The 18,401-nt window shown below is 36.4% G+C and overlaps 1 protein-coding gene and 1 long non-coding RNA gene across 5 annotated transcripts in view; one reads left to right on the top strand and one right to left on the bottom strand.

Moving 5' to 3' along the window:
* Positions 1–18,401, bottom strand: part of Kcnt2 (potassium sodium-activated channel subfamily T member 2) — a 354,847-nt gene that overhangs the window by 179,218 nt on the left and 157,228 nt on the right. For both annotated transcript variants that reach the window (XM_006994959.4, XM_042258262.2), the window contains exons 9-11: positions 5,647–5,827; positions 4,223–4,387; positions 2,089–2,225 (exon numbers count right to left, since the gene is read on the bottom strand). In XM_006994959.4, coding sequence (XP_006995021.1) covers positions 2,089–2,225; positions 4,223–4,387; positions 5,647–5,827 — 483 coding nt within the window. The remainder of the gene's footprint in view (positions 1–2,088; positions 2,226–4,222; positions 4,388–5,646; positions 5,828–18,401) is intronic.
* LOC121821281 (uncharacterized) overlaps positions 13,010–18,401 on the top strand; it is a 156,059-nt gene continuing 150,667 nt past the window's right edge. For all 3 annotated transcript variants that reach the window (XR_013043309.1, XR_013043310.1, XR_013043312.1), the window contains exon 1: positions 13,010–13,241. This is a non-coding gene — a long non-coding RNA (uncharacterized LOC121821281). The remainder of the gene's footprint in view (positions 13,242–18,401) is intronic.

Here is an 18,401-nt window from a genome sequence, read left to right as displayed (position 1 = left end):
TCAGTTAGAGAGAGAGAACAGATATGCTTAGTGGTTTTAAGTCAAACTCCACTGTATGTTTATGTTTCCAGGAGACTGGTCAACCTTTTGTTCCAAACGCTTTTCTCCTCATGAAAATGTTTTCTCATTCTCAAAATTAGTAACTTAAAGATGTGTTTTAGTCCTTCATAAGTAGCAATTTCAAAACATAAGAATGTTTATTTTTCAAATGAGAATGATTTATCTTTCTGGTACACTGTGATAAAATTAGGTTTTTGACAAAAATAATGTTTTCACTGGAGAAGAGAGACAAAAAAGCCCAGGAAACTAATCCAAACAAAACAATTCTGAAGAAAACATTGAGGCATGATTGCTAAATAACATTGGTATTGGACAACATTCTCTAAGCGTCACTTTCAGTAAAGCAGTTAAGTCATGCAACTGACCTTTGGGACTTGTTTGGAGACTCCTACTCCTTGTTCCTTGCATGGGGAATTATGCTGAAGAATGTATTAGTTAACATTAAATCCCAAATATTTTATATGAAATTAGGATTAGAAATGTACATACAATAGATAGTCTGTCACCCTAAGAGAAGTCTTGTTCGGCCCAGCTCTTTGAACAGTCTAGCTGGACAACAGTCTCTTGTTATCCCTTTTTTATGATTTATCCATTTTCAATTCACATGGAGGGTTTTCTGTAAATGGGACCCTTTTTTTTAGAGAATCATTTTGTTACTAGTATCAACACATAGAATCCATCTGAGATATTTATAGCTAAAACAAAAAGCCTAAATTCAATTCCCAAACAAAAAGTTTCATCACATATATCCATATTAACACACCATGGACAAGCTGTGGGAAGAACTTAACTCATAGTAATTTAAGGAGAATGATGTATACAGACAAAAGAATATAGAGCTTTAGAGGATGTAAATGGGGCAACATCCTCTAATAATTATATAGATATCAAACAAGGAATAGTTAAATCTCCAGTTCACATGAGAATTTGGTAACATCTGACTTTATAGAACTGTCACCTGTAGTATTTTATAGAGATATACTCTAAGACAAAACATATACCCTTAAGCTATTTAGCTTTCCAATATTTACCATTCATTCTATTATGGAAGTTTCTGCTTAATGTTTTGTTTCTTAAATTAAATAATCAAATAAAATGAATTTCAGCTAAATTTATTTTCCTCTTGGTAAATTAAAAGTAACATCAGAATTCACAACTACTGGGTACCTAAGCATCACTTGGTACATTAGTTGAGTTATGCAAACAAAAAGTCTTAGGTTATCAACTGTGATGAGGCAACCTTTACATCTAAAACAGTACATGAGAGCATCCAAGAAAAAACATGAAAGCATGCTTAAGTCTTTAAACTGGCAAAAGGTATCCAGCAAAGCCTTGCCAGCTAAAGATTTCTCCTGGTTTTGAAACTAAGGAAATTTTTTTGTGTTAGCCCTGATCCCCTGGTGACCTCAGTCCTCCCAGTCCATTCCCTCACTCCACTTCTGTGTTAGAAGACCAATTACCCATAATAGGTGGTTAGACCAGGTCACTTTTTAAGCCCTGTTTACAGGCATATGTACAAGACGAGGGCAACTCCACAGAACCTTTCAGGATCCTGTTTCCGCCAGCTCAGAGGACTCTTCTGACTTTGACCCCAGCAAGATAAAAGGTGTCTGTTGCTGAGTGCCTGCTGCAACCTCCTTAAAATTCAAACTCTGACTCATGCTTTGATATCTCACAAATTATTTAGTCTGACTCTTTTATTTGTGAAATAAAAGCAGAATTGTGAAATTTGGAGACTTCTCTAATGGGGAGTCTGAACACCACTTGTCTATCTTTGACAGCTAATGCAATTCTATCATGGCGATGTCTCATCGCATGGTGTAGACATGCTATCTTAGACATCTGCTTTAAAATAAAAGTAGGAAACAAGAGCCTATATTTCTAGCATTTTTATTTTAAAATTAGTAAAATGGAGCCAATTTTTTATTTAAATATGTGTGAAATGTATCTTGCAAATATTATAAGAAAAAAGTCATCAAAATACTGAAAATTAAAAGATGAGGGATAGAACGTAGCAAGGATGCCTACTTTGCTCTCAGGAGATCCTGATCTTTAAGTGCTGAGCCTTGAAGGTAGATCACTCTCTGGGACCACATTGGAATCTGTAGCACCCTCCGCACTTGCACATCCATCTCCGTAGGACACAAAATCACCACATAATAATCCTACTCGAGGTAAAATGGGCAATGACATTAATACAACCATGCTTTACGTTATCCTACAGAGGTACACAAAATACTTAGAGAAATTTTCCTAAATTATGATCAATTTGAAATAAATTCTTGGTAATAAATAAAGTTTACTTTTAAATTCAGAAAAAAAATAAGTAAGACTGCACGATGATAAACATAAAGTGAAGAATGCAAACAGTCAGTGAGTCTGAGTTATTTTTAATTGCATCAGTACCACAGAGGAAGACAATCATGGAGTACACACTACACACTCCTTCAACTTAGTTAGCATTGCAGAGTGAGTGTAAAACACACACTGGATAGGAGAAAGAAAGGTTTATGAGTCAATTTATACTTCAAAGTGTGGCTTTTTAGACTGAAATATGTTTAGCTAATATAGATTTAACTTCTGATGAATATTTGTATAGTTAGGAGTTTTGAAGCTATATTGAAAACAATAAATGATTAAAAATGGTTTTAGATCAAAATATTTCAAAATGTACCTTAATTTAGAGACCTGGCAAACATATTCAAAACATAAAATGACTTAAAACTAATCTATAAGAATTTGGCCGGGCAGTGGTGGCGCATGCCTTTAATCCCAGCACTCCAGAGGTAGAGCCAGGTGGATCTCTGTGAGTTCGAGGCCAGCCTGGTCTACAGAGTGAGTTCCAGGAAAGGCGCAAAGCTACACAGAGAAACCCTGTCTCGAAAAACAAAAAAACAAAAACAAAAACAAAAACAAAAAAAAAAAAAAAGAATTTGGCTTCTCTGGAAACCATTCCCTATGAGGTCCAAATAAAATATATCTACAGCAACATGTTTAGTATTTAAAATCTTTATATTGTTAATAGATAGACTTAATTATTATGAAATCATTTTATCAGATTTTCTCAAAATAATATATAATATTTATAAAGAAAATTAAAGTGTGGGAAAGTTTAAAAACATAAGTTAGGAAGAAACAGTGTTAAATGAATATACTATGTATTTTAGACATCACTTAGAAATTATATTTTATTCAGCATTGTCTTATGCTTTACTCACACAAATTCATTCAGGAAAAACAAATCAAACAACCATTTCTTAACTGAAGTAATTGCACTGGAAAAAAAAATTGCCTAAATCTCCTTTGTCTTTCCATTGCTTTGTCACACTCCAGAATGAATACACAAAAGGAAACTTCCAGGCACTGGAGAGATGTGTCGGCAAGTAAGAGTGCTGGACACACTTAGCATAGGACCTGAATTTGGTTCCCAGCACCCACACTGAGCAGTTCACAACAGCCTACAACACCACGTTCAGGGATCTGACACGATAGTTAGCTTTTGCGTTCAACCATACACACAGATGCACAGACACATACAAACCCACATAGGCACACAGAGACACACATCTACACATAAAAATTAGAACCTTACAAGAAGGAATTTCCATACTCTCACATTCCTATCAGCAATACTTTTTTTTGGTTTTTCAAGACAGGGTTTCTCTGTGTAGCTTTGAGCCTTTCCTGGAACTCACTTTGTAAGACCAGGTTGGCCTCGAACTCACAGAGATCTGACTGCCTCTGCCTCCCGAGTGTTGGGATTAAAGGCGTGCGCCACCACCGCCCAGCTTCAGCAATACTTCTTATAACTACACTCTCCATGATGGTTTCTTCATTGTTTATTTGTATTTCATATAAAAACCCATGGCTTTGTAAAATTTTCTTTTATCCTTTACCCAAGAGAGAAAAAAAAGTCCTTTAAGTCCAATAAAATATTTGACTTAAAGCAAAAACAAGTCCCACCTGTCTTTTAGCACAGGTACAGAAGGGAACCTCAAGGCTGTTTATTCATCCAGCATTTTTTCTATGTGCCTCATTAGTCTTTCATTTACCCTTTTTAAATGTGAGTATATAAATAAAACCGCCAGAATGCAGGCTGCACTATCAGTTAATGTACTATTAAGTATGATTCAGTATTGTACATAATATAATTCAAATTTACCTGCAGTCTTGGATGTGCATAGAATTCATTTAGAAAATCCATAAGTAAGTCGATCTTCAATGAGCTGACACACAGGACAACGTGCTTCTCAGTCTGAGCTCTGTGACGACTATAGTTTCCACCTGACTTTTGTCTCTCCATCCACAAATAGGCTAATTGCTCAAACTGTAATGAATTTTCCACATGTGAAAGAAAAACATCACACAGGAGAGTGAAAATCCAGTGCAGTGCCCCACTTGTGATCAGGTTCAATGCATTTCTTACTCTTGAAATAGCTGAGTTTCAAATTATCAGGATTCCTTTCAACAAGAGGCTCACCATGTGATTTCCACAGAGATTACGAAGGAGGCCCTGAGGCTTCAGGTCTCCATGGAAACACATTAGAATGATTGTACTATTATACCACCATACCAGGCCACTAAGATGCTAGGCTATGTGCTTTATGGCCAGGGAAGTATGATGTAATATGCCATCCATTCTATGAAAAGTAACAGCTCTGCCAGCCACCAATTCTTCTGCCTCATAGTGTCTGTATCCTGCAAGGGGAAAGAGCTGCATTGACACACACACAGTGTGCTGGGTAGCAATGAGTGATGTAGAGGAAAGTCAGGGAGGTAGGCATGGTAGAATGAACTGGTTAAGGTTGTTTGATGAGCAAGCAAGGTTAATTTTCATTTGTCATATTGTGTTCCTGATTTGTTCACTTCTGGGCATTCAGAGCCCATTATAACAAGGAATTAGAGACTGGTCATGGTTTATAGCTCTGCCCTTTGCAATTAGTCAGTCTACTACCCAAAATGCTGCATAATGTGCACACACAATGCTCAGAGATTGCTTTAGTTGATGGGCATGAGAAATCCAACTTTTTGTTTTTGTTTTCCTTTTGTTTTGTCTTTCAAGACAGGATTCCTCTGTGTAGTCTTGGTTGTCTTGGAACTTGCTTGGTACTGCAGACCAGGCTGGCCTAGAACTAACAGAGATCTGCCTGCCTCTGCCTTCTTAGTGCTGGATTAATGGCAGGTGCTACCACTGAATGGTGAGAAATTAACTTTTAACCCCCGGCAAATCATACCTCTTTTTTTTATTTCCCAAATTTAATTCCATAGTCTAACATCCTATAATTTAAAATTATATTATATCATAACTAGTGATATCAGATAATCTATATTTAAAAGAAAACATGTTGAATAATCAAAGCAAAATATGGGCTATCACTTGTGACTTGTAGGCAAAAGGTGTCTGATAAAATTTAAGAAGTCATTTCTGACATAATGTACGAAATTCATTAAATTATTTGTAGCATGTCTTATAATAACAGTGTTAAATAAACAATCAGGTCTTTTGTTTTTATTAATAGAGAGGTTCAATATTCCATGGCGTTGCACATTGCACAGCTCTACAAAGGTGAACAAGGTTCTGTTTACCTGTATGGGGAGTACCACAAGAGCAACGCAGATCATAGCAACCACAAATAGCTTGGAGGACCACGTTTCCGGAGTGACATCCCCAAAGCCCACAGTAGAAAATGTCACAATGCAGAAATAGAGGGAATCAAAGAGATTGAGTTTCTTGCCAATTCGTTCCAGATGCTGAATTCCACAAATGCTAAAAAAGCAGATATGCATTTAATATTAAGACTCACAAATTGGACACGTTATTTTTCATTGCTGTTCTTTGAAAACCAAAAGACATTTCATAAAGACATTTTATAATTGGCCTATTGATATGAAAATTTCCCCAGAACAATATAACTTTGAAGTATTAACTGCACTAATTAGTTACAGTTTTGTTTTGTTTAATAGACACAAGTGTTAACCACAATAGATGACTCCTAGAGACATCTAGTGCATGTTAAGGCAAAACAAACAAACAAATAAAAAACCCAGAAATTTCTAAGTCTGACACAAGTCAAAATAACAAAAGTATTTTATTGTTTAATTTAGGAAGAATAAAGGTTTATTAATGTATGTGCGGGCATCTACAGAAAACTGTCGGTTAACAATAAGCAAATTATGTAGTTTGAACACCAGTGCTGCCAATATTCTAGTTGACATTAATTAGCTCTTGTCAAAATACTGAGAGGGGTGGCCCTTCAAGAAGGATGGGAAGAAATGGATTGCTGTCATTATTGTGGGAAGATCTTTGCTGTTGGCATAGTTTATTCTGTTGTATGTAATGTTTCTTTTTCTGAACAACCTTAAGTTATGATCCCAACCTTTTTTGACATATTAAGAACCCAGGCAACTTTGAGCACCGTTATGATGGACTTCCCAGATTTTAGAACTGTGTGAAACAATTTCTGTTTTGCTCATTATAAATAATTCAGTCACAAATAGTCTGCCCTACAGCCACAAACCAAACTAAGACACAAGTGTCTTTCAAATGGGAGCCTACAGTATAAGACAAACTTCTACAGAAAGCAAATGATATGTAAAAGAGTCCAATGTAGAAATTCTTAATGATAGATATCCACAAATTAGAATTACTAAAATGGCATTAGATATAGCACTAGTACTTAATTATAAAATGAAAAGTAAAAGATTATAAGTATTGAATATATTGTACATGTAGAAGGGTAATAATAAATTTCCAATATGAAACTCAGTATGCAACTACAATGATTTGAAAAGGGATGTTCTAATTTATATATCAGTATTAAAATGTGGAGACTTCAGGGTATGGAAAAATCACAACGGTGGTGTCCTCAGACACCAGGGCAGTCAACCTTATAAAAGGACTGATGGTAAGTGCATTAAAATGTCTAGTCATTCTACATTCTGCCATGTGATGATACAGGAAGAAGACACTATCTTAGAATTAGAGAGAAGGCCCTCACCAGACATCAGCTGGGCCGGAATTTAATATGTAATGTCTCATTTCAATCTGATAAAAACAAAATCTATGTAACTTATAAATTATTCATTCTCACACATTTTTGTGGAAATGGACCAACAAAAGATATCAAAACTGAGAATAGCGTTTTGGCTTAGTGAAAGCCTATAGATGAGGAGTCAGCTTTGGGAATTGAAAATGGGTAGAGGCTGGAAGACTGGTAACATGGAGACAAGGAAGATATCACATTGAATGTGTTGCTAAGGGCAATTCTCTCAGGTATCAGGAAAATGGGATTGTAGCAGAAAATTACAGAATTACAGCAGAATTTTGGTCTATCATTATTTATTGAAGATGATCCTGATGAGTCGGAGGTAAGAAATAGATGTTTTATTGGAAAACAGAAAAGCTGTCCTTGTAACACAGCAACATCACTTGACTGCATTAAGTCCATGGCTTTATGAAAGCCAGAATATAAGAGTGGTAAGTTAGAATCACTGGGAGCAGAAATCTGTAAGTCATGTATTTGGGGTGTTTCATGGCATCTCCTGGTGATATGCTAAAATCATATAAGAGAAAAATGGTTTAAAGATACAACTTATAGGTTTAAAGATAGAATAAAGAGAAACAGGATGACCTGCCCTGGAAGAGCACCATCCTGATCAGATTATGAAGAATAAAAGTATTTCTCACGAGAAGACACCAAGGGTGGGAGAATTGTATGAAAAAGAAGACAGATGTTCTTCATCTACACAATAGAAGGAGCCTGAAGTCACTCCAGAGATCTTTGGAACCATCATGACTCCCACAAGCTAAAAATAACATGGCCTGGAATTTTATAATTGTTTTAAGTGAGCAAACCAAGGCACCCAGAGAATTTCTAGGTTTATATCCAGAGTAACCTCAGCTCTTTGATCCCTTCATTGTGGCACAGAGCTCAAGTCACTTCATGTGGGTCCAAGTACAACACTACATAAGGATGTGTGTTTGACAAGACTTCCCCAGGGGACACAGAAAATAAACTTGGGCGGTTATCTCATTGGAACAAGGCAGCAGCTGCTCAGAGTACATAGTCCTGGCAGAACCACTTCATCCAGCTATCAAAGCATTTCCTATGTCCAGACAGAAGTGCCTTAGGATGGGAGTTGACACAAAAAAAAAGCCCCAGTGTGATAATGTCTGGTAATATGATAATAACATGAAGTTGAGACTTCCTCAGACAACTCCATGGAACAGCAGCAATCATGCGACATCTGGAAGAGTTAGTGCTCCCACACTCTCAACTATGAAGTTTCTTGTGTGGGCTGTGCCCAGAAAAGCCATTTGAGTGAGGCTTCTCAAGGCCTTAAGAACTAACCCTTGCTCAGTGTGCCTAGAACTTCTGACAGGGAGCTATAAGAAACTATCCTCAATCCCAAGGATTGTATGTTGTTTGACTTACCAGGTTTTGAACTTATTGTTGATATATTAAGGTAAGACTTTTAGAACTACTGTTTTAATGAAATGTGTTTGCTTTATTAACTGTTTTTATTTGAGAGAAAAAAAGAAACTGGAGCGTGCCCTCTCAAAAATTCAGGTTGAAGCCTAAATGTCTAATGAAATAGTATTAAGCAACAAGACCTTTAGACAGAGCAGGGACCTTGTGAATAGGAACAGTGACTTTATAAAAACACTAAAGAGAATTAGCTAGTGTTCCTCCCATTCTCACCATGTGAGGACATAGCATCAAGTCTTACAAGTGGAGAGAGCCCTCTCATCAGACATGGCCTCTGTGGCTCCTTGACACAGAACACTCAAGCACTGAGAACCTAGAAATAAAATCAGGCCTCTTGCAAATTACCCATTCTCAATTACATGCCTAATCGCACAAATAGAGTAGCGTGATTAAAACTACCATTCAGAAAGCAAAGAGAGAAAGGAAGGGATGGGGAGGGAGAAGAGAGGGAGGGAGGGAGGAGAGAGGGAGGGAGGGAGAGAGGAGATGAAGCAAGAAGAGGAGTCAAATACCGATAGAATTTACAAGCATAAACTGAAACAAGCAGAATGTAAGAAGTCAAGTCGAGAGAGCACACATGACTGTTTATGGGAAATCTCCAGAGTAGAGACAGAAAGCAGATTAGTGGCTGCCTTGCCCGAGAGTGGGGTTTGAGGATGAAAGTGTTCCAAAAGTAGATTGTGGTGATTGCTAGGAACTCAGTAAATATGTTAAAATATGATCGAATTTACACTTAAGACGAGTGGATTTGATGATGTGTAAATTATGCTTCTGAAAAATCTGTTAAAACTCAGTGTATACGTTTGGACAGCCACTCCAGCTTCCGTGTGTGAGCAGACAGCTTAGCTATGAGAGCCATGAAGAAATAGATTAATGGTTGAAAGTAAAATCAAAGAAATTCACTTTCTAGCCTTTTAAAGATGATCCATTTGTCTAAAACCCACGCCATACTTATTTATCCAGTTTTATTTTTAAAAATGGTTTTGTGTAACACTAAATCAAATCTGTTGAATAACAGGGCAGGCTCCTGGGTAGAGGGTGAGGAAAGACAATGAGAGGCAGGACACTCAAAAAAAAAAAAAAAAAAAAAAACTTGATTTACTTTTTCTATCTCTATTTCTGGAAACAGGTGACAATTTCCATTCCACGTCTCTAAATGGATCCAGAAAATTGGTGTAAGAACTTTGAGTCACAAGGGCACCGGCCTGGTAAAAAACGATTCCTATCAGTTTATTTGCCTGGTTGCCAGTGTAATTAAGCCACCAGATGCAGCTCCACACCACTAACAGGAAGAGATGGATGTTCTCAATAGATGCTCCTTATGTATAATGACACATCCTTCAGAATGTGAATGTTTATATGTAACTTAAAATGTTCTCTAATACTTATCTACTTATTGCACACACACAGTTGTGGGCGTGCATATCCATGTGTGTGTCAGAGTCAGAGAACAGGTCCTTTCTTCCACTGTGTTTGTTCTGGGGATCAAACTCAGGCTGTCAGGCTTGGCAGCAAGCACCTCTACCCACTAAGCCATCTCAATGGCCCTAACTACAATTTTGCACTCCATATAAAACAGAATATTTTTAAAAAATTGAATTAATCAACGTATTTCAAGGATTCAAGTGTTATTTGAGAATGTTGCATTTTGGTTAATTACACGTTAAGTCTGATCTCTGATGATAGATAAAATAACCATTTCCTAATGCAAACATAAGTTATGATCTATATAACAAAATGTCACTGACTGTACTTTTTGGTTTTCAATTTGTCAATTTTAAAATGTATGTACAAAAATAGTTTGTATATAATTTGATATCAGGTTTCAAATGCCCACTGATTACAAACTCTCACTGATTCTAAGCTTTCTCCAATTTGGGGTGTGCTGGTCCTTCACAGACCTTGTCAGCTCTTTTCTGAAACCATGGATCACCACATAAAGAAGTTGGGGCACTCTCTTGTAAGCCATGAGGTAAGCCCTAACTTCACACCGTGAAAGTCAGGCCATCTTGTCACTAAACTTGGAAGAGTAATATCTTGATCTTGAGTAGCTATGGCTGTCTGCAATGGGTTTACAAGGCTGGGCTTGACAACAGTTCTCCGTGTGTTAGGGAGGGAGGGAACTAAGGGGTCCTAGCCATCCTTGCGGAGATAGTGTCTACTAATAGAGTCTGGGAAGTACATTTGGCTTACTTGTATAGCCCCTTGTGAGCAGGCCTGGAGCCAGTGGAAAGTTATAAGTCCATAGTCACATTGAAGAGGATGGCTAGGTTCAATTATATATATATATATATATATATATATATATATATATATATATATATATAAAACCAGCTCTTACCAGTTATTCTCTCACTCCCAGGTGTGTGTGTGTGTGTGTGTGTGTGTGTGTGTGTCTGTCTGTCTGTCTGTCTGTCTGTCTGTCTGTCTGTGTATGTGTGAGCATGCGTGCATGTGTGTTGTGTTCGTCCTTGGTTTCCTGGAAGCATTAGAATATGTTTGAAGAATTTTACAGAAAAATCACACAAGCCTATCGAATTCTAAAGTAAGAGCACACGTACTATAATATTTCAAACCTTTCAAAATTCATACCCTCTTAATAATTATTAATAATTAATAATTATTTTGAAAATGTACTAGTTCTAAGTTCTTGCTCGGTAATTGTTTTGTTATATGTAATTTTACCATGTTAAAGTTAAAACCTTCCTTTTTAAAAAAAGAAGAAAAGGGGAAGTGCTGTGGATATCACTCTATATAAATAAAACACTGATGGCCAGTGACCAGACAGGCAGTATAGGCGGGACAAAGAGAGAGGAGAATTGGGGAAACAGGAAGAAGGAGGGAGAGAGACTGCAGCCACCGCCAGGACAAACAGCATGTAAAGACGCTGGTAAGCCACCAGCCACGTGGCAAGGTATAGATTTGTAGAAATGGGTTAATTTAAGGTAAAAGAACAGTAAACAAGAAGCCTGCCACGGCCATACAGTTTAAAAGTGATATAAGTGTCTGAGTGATTATTTTATAAGTGGACTGTGGGACTGCGGGGCTTGGGGAACCTGGAGAGAAGCTCTCCAGCAACATGTATTTTTCTAAAACAGTAACAGAATGTGGGTTCTAGATGAGTTTTCTTCAAGTCCCCTGTGAACAGTAGGCAAGCCAGTATCAGGGAACTGATACTGGCGCAGAGCATCGGTCACACATGTTACCAAGACAATGATGGAGTAGATAACAATGCTATGAAGATTTAAACAAATAAATAAATAAATAAAACCATCCGTGCATTAATAACTAGCTGTAACCTTGCCTGCTCCTTCCCTCATGCTTCAGCTCCCCTCAGCTGTGGAAGCAGGAGCAAGAATGAACAGTTTCTAAGTGAGACACAGAGTTGGGTCATTTGCAAGGCAAAGCCACAATCATTAACTATTGACAAGTGTAATCATAGTTGACCTTTGGACGGTTCACTGCCATCATTTACAGAAATTGACAATGAATTCCTGGTAAGTCAGCAAAGGGGGGTCATCACTCTTCTGGGTAAAAATTTCAACATCAGGGAAGTGACTTGTTTGAAAGAATAGTGTGGTCTGTTGTTCCAGATTACATTGGCAAAGCGAGTTTGGCAATAGATATTCAAAAGATTCAGTGCTCCATACACATACAAATACATTTGATAATACTTGATATAAACCCATATTTTCTTTTTTTTTTTTTTTTTTTTTTTTTTTTTTTTTTTTTTTTTTTTTGGTTTTTCGAGACAGGGTTTCTCTGTGTAGCTTTGCGCCTTTCCTGGAACTCACTTGGTAGCCCAGGCTGGCCTCGAACTCACAGAGATCCACCTGCCTCTGCCTCCCGAGTGCTGGGATTAAAGGCGTGCGCCACCAACGCCCGGCTTAAACCCATATTTTCATCAAAAGACTTTTGACATCAATTTAGTGAGTTAAGGTTTGAGGGAATTAATTGGATCTGTTTTTTTTCTTTCTAGAACTAGCCACATTAAATTAATTCTACCAAACACTAACTCAAAAGATTCAGGTGTTGTGAACTAAACTATACAACAAAAGTCCACAGTTTGTGCTCTGTAAATATTTTAGAATCACTTACTCCAAAGTCACATGAATACTTTATACCTTTGTTCACGCCCTGTACTAAGTAACTCTGGATTAATCATTCCTGAAGCATAATTTAAGCCAACAAGATGGTTCATCAGGCTAATATGACCTGAGTTTGATCCCTGGGACTCAAGAGTAGTTACTGCAAGCTTATGTCCTAGTGTGTTCCTGCACACCCACACACATATACACAAAATAAATTATAATTCATACTAATAAAAAAGAATTTAGTAGTGAAACTCTTAAGGCCCTGAGTGTATAGTTTTGCATCTGTTTTATCATTTGAAAGGATCAAAAGAAGCCAAATTCCCAAATATACCAAGCTGGCTTTGGAGATGTATAAAAGTTAAATCCTTCCTTTTTAAAAAAAGAAAAGGGGAAGTGCTGTGGGATGGTCTGTATGTCAAATTGTTCTGATTGGTCAATAAATAAAACACTGATTGGCCAGTGGCCAGGCAGGAAGTAGGTGTGACAAGGAGAGAGGAGAATCCTGGGAAGCAGAAGGCTGAGGCAGAGAGACACTGCCAGCTGCCGCCATGACCAGCAGCATGTGAAGACGCCGGTAAGCCACCAGCCACGTGGCAAGGTATAGATTTATAAAAATGGATTAATTTAAGCTATAAGAACAGTTAACAAGAAGCCTGCCATGGCCATACAGTTTGTAAGCAATATAAGTCTCTGTGTTTACTTGGTTGGGTCTGAGCGGCTGTGGGACTGGCGGGTGACAAAGATTTGTCCTGACTGTGGGCAAGGAAGAAAAACTCTTGCTACAATATTAAAATGGCACATTTTACATACTGTGTTTCTATTCTTTATATCAGTTTCACTTTACCCAAAAGTTTCTTAGAGTTTGGCCAAAGCTACTATTCCCTTCAGAGATCCACAAGAATCCACAGTTCCCACTCATCATTCTTTGTGATTTACCTATGCTGGTCACATTTCACAAAGTACAGAGCATAAACACTAGTCCATCACATACACTGTACAGTAGATTAGCACAGAACCTGTATGGTCCTATTCACATGGAAGCTTGATAAACAAAACATGTTTATACAAGGACTGTGACCATAGAAAACATAAATCCATAAATTTAGTATCTGTTTGGAAAGGAGGACTCAGATTTGGAACTCGTTAAAAATGTGAAATCCCATCGTTTTGTAACCTGGAATGCTGTTAGATCTCATTGAGTGATTTTGGTTAAAAACAAAACAAAAATAAATAATCAAACAAAGTAAGTATCACACACCTATGCAAATATCTCATGCATAGTAACTGTAAGAAAAATAAGCTTTACTGAACAGTAAACACTTAGAGCTGAAAAAGTTGTTTTTGACAACTTCCAAATATAGAATCTAATATGAAAAGAGAGCTCATTTCTTAAGTAATAATTATGTAATTATTGTTCTATTTAGTGTTTCATCTGCTTTGTTTAGTCTTTTTTTTCACCAGTTTCATTTGTTTTTATTGTTTTGAAGAGAAGTAATTGTTAGGGATTGAACCAGGGCAAGCATACTCCTTTGAAGTGTCAAAAAACACTGGCTCCAATATCTTCATATATTTTTTGCTAATCTACTTATTTGTTTCACTCATTTAGAAGAAACGAAAAGTAGAAATTATCTACAGCTACAGACTATGCATAACAAAACAAAATAAAGTTTTTTCCTACATTATGAACTTTATTAAATGAATTCCACATTGTCTACTCTCTGTCTGCAAAATATATCCCTTTAACAAAAATTATATTGAATTGTAATCCATCCTTTTCTCTAAATAATATTTTAAGCAAAATGATAACAACTATTAAATATTCTGTAAAACGTGTATAGACTGAAATGCTTGTGGAGCATTACTATTAGCAATACAAAGAGATGGAATAGATGTTCGTGGTGGTGAGGGTGGGTAAATTCATTGTACAGCATGTGTGTGTTGCATCAGTTGCATGCACCACTGATCATGTGTTCATATTCATCCATAAAATATTAAGAAAATGGGCTTTGTCTTGATAGGAGGTGTTTTTAACTATGAGTTTTGAAGAAGACAAAGACAATGCTATGGGACAAAATAATGACTAAAGTCCATTAAACTAAATAAAAATAAAGAGATAAATCATTATAGTTCAAGATAATGAAAAGACATAAACAGAGTCAAGCAAACAACTCTGAGCTTCCTAATGTGAAGGGATTGAGTTTTTAAGAGACAAACACGGATTCTACTTACCACCAGCAAAGCTATTACGTTTATTTTATTGTTTTAAGTAAGGTATCTTGCAAATCACAGTAGAAAAAGGCAGTGCATAAACTAATCATTCTATATTCCTAATAATCAATGAAAGTATTTTTGGCTTCTTGTAAAACTTTTATTATTGTTCTCTCCTGATGTTGTAATATAAGCACTTGTAATTTTAATTTTCCTCTATTGTGAATCATAAAATGTTTAGTATTATCTGTTTCCCTACTTAGTACAGAAACAGTAAGGTGAATTTGCAAAAACAATTTCATGTAAATATCAGCACAATATAAATATGCAAAGCTGTACCCAGGTGTTATAATATTCTGCTCTAGTGAAATTTAACCAAATTAGGTGACACTGGCTTCAGCAAAAGAGAGATATTTCACAGAAAACAGATACACTTTAGACTTTCCCAAAGGAGATAAAACATGCTAGAGAGGGATGCAGTTAGCATGATGGAAGAAGGAAAACACAAACAAACAAACAAACAAACAAACAAAAACACCCAGTAACAACCTAAAAGGCCAAACTACTTTCCAAGGAAAACAGATATAGAATGCAGATAATAATTAGTAGGGATGTGGCACAAGTGATTTATAACAAATTAATGATTCTTTTTCACACATTTCAATAGGCATGGCATACTTATGACGAGAATTAAATGTATGGAGACACCATCTCTGTTTTTAAAGAGCAGTTTAGCTGCCTTGTTGGATGGTTTGGAACACACCCAGACAGGACATATAAACTTCTCATCCACTTGTTGTCACAAAAGTTATGACAATTTAAATTAAGTTGATTAAGAGGAGCCAAATAAGATGCTGTGAGATGATGGTTAGCAGTAAAATCCATAGAATTTTTGATTGTGTATGTAACAACACATGTTCTATCAATAATGAGCCATACATATCTGAGCTGCCCAATTAATAGACAGAATTTGCCCTTTTACAAATATGGACAATTTGAGTAGGAGGAATAATGCTTTTCTCAGGCAAATTGGTATGACAAATCTAAGATAAAATGCCACTGTAATATTTGAACATAAAGGTTGTGATTGAAGCACTAGAAATTGATGTGATGAAATTATCTTTTCATAACTGTCAAGTCCTCTGAGAGACATTTTCAAATTCAAATATAGAGAAAAAAAATGAAGCTTCAACATGCTTGCTGCCAAACCTACAAAGAAAGCAAAACTTAGAACAAGTTCTGTCATAAGTCACGACATAAGCCCCTTTTCATAGAAAGAAGAGATCTGTATCATCTTTCTTTCCATGTGTGACTACAAATGTATTGGAGGTAAGATTTCTGTCAATTAAAATGTAAACGTGGGCTAGCTGTAGCTTGAAGCAACTGGCTTGTGGAATCCAGTGACAGAATTTGACTAAGTGGAAACAGACTGAAAAGTTCTCTAAACACAGGACACCACTTCCCCACAGAGTTAGAGAGCTGCACTCACCACGTCCTTATAATCCAATCATTGAAGAAGGAAATACACAAACATATTTCCTGCCAAGAACTTGCCTTGAAGAATGGTTCTAATTTCCCCCAGGTTAATTGTCAGAGACATTGGCTATGATGTACTGATGCCTGAACCTGACAAAAGCCTGGTAATAGTTCTTAGTTGTAGTCTTTTGCATGCGTGCATCACATGTCTAGATTTTAACTTCTGAGGATAGTATTATGCCACAATATCCATGCTGATATATTTAGAAAAAACAACTAATATTATCTATTACACTTTACAATATGATACGTTGCATACTTTAGGTGGAACTTACCCATGAGAAGTAACACAATTTAATGAAACATTCTGGGAAAGGATGCATAAAAGGAGTGAACATATGCGTATACTCATATTCTTATGGAGTATGCATATATCCAGTGTGTGTGTGTGTGTGTGTGTGTGTGTGTGTGTGTGTGTGTGTGTAGTTTCTATACATATGAAGTGTGTATGGAGAATGTGTATATAGAGAGAATGTGTGGTTTTAGGTGAGTGTGTATACATATTTGGAGTATGTGTAAGTTTATATATGGAGTGTGTACACATGGAATATGCATAATGTACATGTACAATGTATCCATGCAGAGTATATTGTGTGTATATATGGAGTTTATGTGTGTGTGGTGTATATGGAGTATATTGTGAATGGTGGATATGCATATGAAATGTGTGAAAAAACACATGTGGGTTTTCTGGAGGGTGTCATCACATGTCTGTATTCATGCTTGAGACTCTTATACACATGTAATTATTTCTTCATTTAAACTTTTGTAACATTAATACTGAGAGTGACAAGAGTAATAAGTCTTCCATTAGTTTCAGAAACTTTGTAAATATTTCTGTTTTTCTTCCCAAAATAGAAGACTAGGAAGAGGTTAATGGTTTTAAAGAACTCTATTTTCCTTTCTTAAGAGGTAACTTTCAAAAGCAAACAAATATAGAAAGTGCAGAGCCTGCTCTGAGATTTCTTTTTTACATTGCTTTCCTAGTCATTACTTACATAAAAATCTTAGGTATGAAAATAATAAATATCATGACAAGTACAAAACAATTTCTGTTGGGTGAAAAGGAAATACAGAGGAAGTTTACATATTACTAAATTTTAAGGGCTGTGGAGATGACTCAGCGGTTAAGAGCACTGGCTACTCTTCTGGAAGACCAGGGTTCAATTCCCAGCACCCACAGGGTAAGTTACAATCATCTGTAACTCAAGTTCTGAGAAAAAAAACAAACCTCTCTTCTCACCTCCAAAGGGACTGCATGCACACAATGCACAGATATACCTGAAGGCAGAAAACCCACAAACATAAAATAAAACTAAAGGCTAATTTAAAAAACCTAAACTTTAGAATTTGTCACTAGAGTGTTAGGAAGCTATAAATGAGTCTCCAACCAAATAGAAGGAGGCTATATGTAAATCAGAAAGAACAGACACAGTATAAATCACTTTATATACAACTGCAAGGAATTTTTATTATCCTAAATGATGAAAACACAAATGAAGAGCCTAGAGTGAGAGCCCAGACTCCTTCTTGTGCTGTTGAACTCAGCAATAAAGGTCTGCTGACACCCAGAGTGGATACAATTGCCTGAAGCCATGGCTATATTTATACTGGACTATTGGTCTTGGGCTGAAAATCACTTTTAAGACTGTTCAACAAATCATCCAAGTGAAGCCACAGCTCTGCCCAGAGGAAATAATGGATTCAGAGAAGCTACTAAATTCAGTCCTAAAGCATTTTCGAAGTTGTGAGCCTTTTCCTCTCCAGAATTTATTTTCATATTCTGCATGAATTTATTTCACATACGGGGTTCAGTTCTTAAAAATAAAGTGAATAGCCACAAGCATTCCAAATCACCAGCTTACATGCCATTATTTGCCATTCTATGTTTAAAAAGAAGTTCACATTTACATTTGTTAAAAATAAAATAATATCGCTGCCCCCTTCGGCTTTTCTTCTAGCCCAACCTTACTCCTTTGTGATACCAGCAGACCCACAGATTCACTCTCTACCA

Source organism: Peromyscus maniculatus, chromosome 11 (assembly GCF_049852395.1).
Source record: "Peromyscus maniculatus bairdii isolate BWxNUB_F1_BW_parent chromosome 11, HU_Pman_BW_mat_3.1, whole genome shotgun sequence".
In the NCBI taxonomy this organism is placed as follows: Eukaryota; Metazoa; Chordata; class Mammalia; order Rodentia; family Cricetidae; genus Peromyscus; species Peromyscus maniculatus.
Note: the sequence above shows the minus strand (reverse complement) of the source record. Positions and strands in the feature narration are given on the sequence as shown.